General features: G+C 53.3%; 3 protein-coding genes across 3 annotated transcripts; 1 reads left to right on the top strand and 2 right to left on the bottom strand.

Moving 5' to 3' along the window:
- Positions 1 to 228: 228 nt before the first annotated feature.
- On the bottom strand, positions 229 to 1,021 carry CAOG_08316 (hypothetical protein; the record flags this gene model as incomplete). Its single annotated transcript, XM_004341213.1, has 2 exons — positions 229 to 506; positions 589 to 1,021. 2 exons carry the CDS (start codon positions 1,019 to 1,021, stop codon positions 229 to 231), a joined length of 711 nt encoding a protein of 236 aa, XP_004341261.1.
- Positions 1,022 to 1,302: 281 nt separating this feature from the next.
- CAOG_09225 (hypothetical protein) lies at positions 1,303 to 2,469 on the bottom strand (the record flags this gene model as incomplete). The annotated part of the gene is made up of 1 exon (XM_011272639.1): positions 1,303 to 2,469. One exon carries the CDS (start codon positions 2,467 to 2,469, stop codon positions 1,303 to 1,305), a length of 1,167 nt encoding a protein of 388 aa, XP_011270941.1.
- Positions 2,470 to 2,566: 97 nt separating this feature from the next.
- Positions 2,567 to 4,156, top strand: CAOG_09224 (hypothetical protein; the record flags this gene model as incomplete). The annotated part of the gene is made up of 2 exons (XM_011272638.1): positions 2,567 to 2,614; positions 3,041 to 4,156. 2 exons carry the CDS (start codon positions 2,567 to 2,569, stop codon positions 4,154 to 4,156), a joined length of 1,164 nt encoding a protein of 387 aa, XP_011270940.1.
- Between the last annotated feature and the right edge of the window lie 833 nt (positions 4,157 to 4,989).

Below are 4,989 nucleotides of genomic sequence, written 5' to 3'. Positions count from 1 at the left end.
AACAACAACAATGACAACAACAACAACAACAACAACAACAACAACAACAACAACAACAACAACAACAACAACAACAACAACAACAACAACAACAACAACAACAACAACAACAACAACAACAACAACAACAACAACAACAACAACAACAACAACAACAACAACAACAACAACAACAACAACAACAACAACAACAACAACAACAACAACATCTGCAGTGGCAGCAGGAGATCAAAGTGTGATCAGGTCGTCAAACTGCTGACGCGAGGCTCCGAGCCGCTGTTGCATTTCTTGCGAGCATGCCGCGTGCAGCGCGTCAAAGGCTTCGTCATGAGTCTTGAACGAGCGGCGAAGAACTTTCGGAGCAGCCTTGCCTGGGACTTGCCGCTCGACCCAAATCGTCTGCTCAACAATCCCTTCCCATTCCTTCTGTGTACCGCCGAATGTACCAGCGAGCGCGTCGGCCAGAATGCTTACAGTACTGAGGTTGATGTTCGGTGACAAAATGGCTGTAACATGCAAATCAACACAACGACAGTCAGCCACAGAATCGACAGCAAGAACATGCACAACAAAAGATGCCCCATGTACCTTGAACGAGGTCGCTGAAGCCACCAAAGAGAGCGGGGAGATCTTCACGTGTCGCGAGCCAGCAGTAGTTTGGGATTGCATACTTGTTCATCGTGCGACCACGGCGCGCTGCCGTCACAATACCAAGCACAGGTGTCGAGCTCCAGAAGAATGGCTGATCAGTGGCCATCGTGGCGAGCTTTCCGTGCAAACCTGCAATGGTAGTGTTGGACACTGTCGTGTCTTGCAACGAATGCTTCGTTTGGATGAACTCGACAAGAGGAATAGACAGCCCAGCCGCGGTTCGTGCTTGCTGGTCTGCTTCAGACCCGGCAAGGCCAGCACCGGCAAGGCCAGCAATGCAGCTTCGGGCATCTTGTGCAACCGCAGGGGCCGGATCAAGCGAGGACATCAGCAAACCGTCGGTGCCGTCCTGGTTGGTTTGGCCTTTCATTCCATCAATCCGATTGTGTGCCTTCGCGACAGTATGAAAAGCAACTACTATCCCGATCATTAAATTTCGACCCCCCCTCTTTTTTTCACTTTTTCGCCCTCCCTGGGACCTGTGTTGCTTTCCGTCTCGCCCGCGGAATGTTCATTCATGGTACGGTGTACCAGACACATTTTAGAAGTGAAGCAGCGGGCTGGGAGTTAAGATTCGAAGCGAGAACAGACAAAAATGAAACTCAAAAAAACAGAAAAAGAGCGGATTTTTTGCCCAATTTTCACAAAGCATTACATGGCACACAAACAACGTGTCGCAGCGCCTTCGCTCCACTTCAGTACTTGGTATAACCACCATTGGCATCTATCACAGCTTGAATGCGGCGCGGCATCGATGAAATGAGATCGCGGCAGACCTCTGGCGTGAGCACTTCTTCGTAGACCGCTTGGAAGCGTTCCCACAACGCGGCCTTGCTCTTGATACTCCCTCTCCTGGTAGATCTTGTTCTTGACCATGTTCCACGCATTTTCGATGGGGTTGAGGTCGGGAGAGTTCGCAGGCCAGTCCAGGACGGTGATCTGATTGGTTTCGAACCACTTCGCCACATCTTTTCTTTTGTGACAAGGGGCATTGTCATGCATGAAAATCATCTCGTTTTTGTTGTTCCACACGCGAATGCTTGCTAGCAACTCGCTCTCCAAAACTGAGAGGTAGGTGTCGCCGTTCATGACGTCGCCGACCTCGCAGAAAAGCGAAATTCCGAAACGAGAGATGGCGCCCCAAACATTGATATGGCCACCGCCGAACTTGACCGTGCCCTGCACGCATCGATCGGTCAACGTTTCGCCAACCAGACGCCATACACGACCACCGTTGTTGTTCCTGTAGAGATAGAGAGCAGTCTCGTCGGAGAAGACGACCCTCAGCCAGTCATCGACGGTCCAATGCTGATGAGCGAGTGCAAAGGCCAAGCGTCGCTCTTTGTGTGTCTCTTTCAAGAGGGCTTTTTTGACCTTCGCTCCGTTGACAAGTCCTGCACCATGCAGCACCCTTCTTATCGTGCATGGAGAGACACGAACTTTGGACAATGTGCGCATAGTGGCGGCCACTTCGGGTGCGGTGTCGGACTCATCGAGGAGGATCTGTGCTACAATGTTGTTGCGGTGAAATGACTTGAGCTTGCTGGGGCGACCGGGGCGGGGGCTGTCGCTCGTCGTCGCCCTTCCCGAGAAACGTTGGGTGATGCTGATCACTGTAGAACGTGGGAGGTGAAGCTGGGTGGCGATCTTGTTGTAGGAGAGGCCAGCATTTCGCAACGCGAGCACTTGACCGCGGACGACCTCCCTGGGCATCTTGTCCAGCACGGGCAGCGGTCTTTTTGGTGAAGTTGGACGCAGCCATACCGGGGGCTGTCTGGGAGCCACGCGGGACGTGGACTGACTGCGTGTGCGAGTCATGCGCACAAAAAGACTGAACCCAAACCAAAATTTGGGCGGGAAAAGTGAATTTTTTGAGTTTCCTTATATTTTTTATTTTGCTCGCTGCTGCTCTGATATGACTCACAACCCCCGCTCCCGGTGTTCATCAGACGTTCGGTACACCGTACCATGAATGAACATTCCGCGGGCGAGACGGAAAGCAACACAGGTCCCAGGGAGGGCGAAAAAGTGAAAAAAAGAGGGGGGGTCGAAATTTAATGATCGGGATAGTACACACGCAGGACAATACACTGTCAAAGGCACAGAGCCCAGGGACGCGTTTTTATCGAGCTCGACATAACGGGGTAGACCGGTAAAACGGTTTCTTTTTTCACTGTGCCACCTCGCGCCTGAAGAGAAAGAGCGTCGCCGCACCCTCGGCCTCTGCATGTTCTGTGGCGAAAAAGGTCATTCCGCCACAGACTGTCCCAAGAAATCCCAGCAACCAAAAACCAACAACAACAACAACAACAACAACAACAACAACAACAAAAAGGAACACTCCTCCGTTCTCACCGCCCACGTCAAGTCTTTCGAGGTTTCTGTCCAGGTCAATGGAATTTCAGCCATTGCCCTCATCGATACCGGTGCCTCTCGTTCCGTGTCCAGTTCTACCTTTGCTGAAAAGCACAAGCTTCCACTGGGTCCTCCTGAGGCTATTCCATGCCTCTACTCCGTCAACAACGCTCCTGTCCCCATCAAGGGTCTGACTACTCCTCTCCGGATTGTCGTTTCCAACCTGTCTGTCGATCATCCCCTCCTCATTCTTCCGAATGCCTCCCACGACATCATCATCGGCTGCGATCTCCTCAAGGCCCACCGTGCTTCCATCGACGTTGCTACCGACAAGGCGCACTTCCACGGTTTACCTCCTGTTTCGTCCAACCCTTCGGTTGACGAAGTTCTTGCTTCTGCCTCTGCTACTGCTCCTGAGCTTCCAGTTCCTGCGCCCAAGGTTCAACTTCCTTCCGAGTATCAAGACTTCTCTGATCTTTTCGACAAGAAATCTGCTGAAACTCTGCCTCCTCACCGTCCAGGCTTCGACCTTGAAATCAAACTCAAGGACGAGTCTTCCCTCCGTGCTGCTCCTCTGTACAAGATGTCTCCTGAAGAGCTCTCCACTCTCGAAGTGGAAATCAAGGAACTCCTTCGCAAAGGGTTCATCCGCGAATCCAAGTCTCCCATCTCCAGCCCGGTCCTGTTCACCCTGAAAGCCGACGGTTCTCGCCGTATGGTTGTCGACGGCCGTCAAGTCAATGCCGTTACCATTCCGAACAGCTACCCGCTTCCCCTCATCTCCGAGCTCATCGACCAGCTTGGCCCAAGTCGCTCTCGCCCCTCTTGCTCCAAGATCTTCACCAAGGTCGACCTTCGCTCTGCTTATCATCTACTCCGCGTCAAAGAGGGTGATGAGTACAAAACCGCCTTCCGCTGTCAACTTGGCCTCTTCGAATTCCTGGTGGCTCCTTTCGGCCACATCAACTCTGGCGCCTGCTTCCAGAGATTCATCGCTTCTCTTCTCCAATCCATGGTGATGTTGAAGTCTCCAGCCATGATCAACGGAAGAGCGGGCTCCTCTGGATTAGGCTGGATGACGTCCTTGATGGCTGTTTCGAGTGCTTCGAGGAATTGGATTTTCCTTTGGGTGCCGCTTGCTGGTGCGTAGACTGATGCGAGAATGGTCTTTTGTCCTCGCATCTTGGCGCTCACTAGCACTAGCCTGCCTGGAAGTGGGCTGGGCAGCATCTCTGGGTCTTTGAATTCTTCGTCTTCCTTGTGAACGAGGAGGCCGGCTCCGTGGTTTCGGGTCTCCACGTACTCGTTTGTGTCTGTGTCGAGCTCGATTTCGTCGTGGTGTCATGATCTGCGTGGCCTTCCTCGGGGCTGTTCGCGTCGTCTTGACTGGGCTGGTCGATTGGATGATCGAGCGGGCCGAGGGCTTGTTTGTCGTTGTCGTTGTCGTTGGAGGACCAGAAGCAGTGGTATTTGAAAAAGTACGCGCTTGCTTTCTTCTCATCCGTTGTCAGTAGTCGTGTTTCTTGTAGGCATACCAGTGATGGGAGGCTTCCCATGTACCGTTTCAGTTGTTGCTGCCCAATAGTCTGCTCGTTCTCCTTGAGAGAGTTCGAGTTGACCTTGAGTGAGCGGACATTCCATGTGGCCACCTTCACCATCTTATTGTTGGGAAGAGCTGGGCGCGTCCGCGCCGTTGGGACCTGGCGCGTCCGTCGCTGGAGATTCACTGACGCTGGGCAGCGCTGGGGCCTCGGCGTCGGTGGCGTTCTCCTGAGTGGCTGCGTTTTCGGAATTGGGCGCCTCGTGTGCACCCTCGTCACGAAAGGGGTCATGCGTCGCGCCGGCCGCAGTTGACACACTCGGCTGGTTGGTCGTGGCTTCCACGTCGTCATTGGTGGTGAGGTTGATGGTCGCCACTACCAGCGCCTGCATGTCGCTGTTGAGCTGCTGGCTCGGGATGCTGTCCCTTGAGGTGTCGTCGAA

Source organism: Capsaspora owczarzaki, assembly GCF_000151315.2.
Source record: "Capsaspora owczarzaki ATCC 30864 unplaced genomic scaffold supercont2.36, whole genome shotgun sequence".
NCBI classification, from domain to species: domain Eukaryota; class Filasterea; order Ministeriida; family Capsasporidae; genus Capsaspora; species Capsaspora owczarzaki.
Note: the sequence above shows the minus strand (reverse complement) of the source record. Positions and strands in the feature narration are given on the sequence as shown.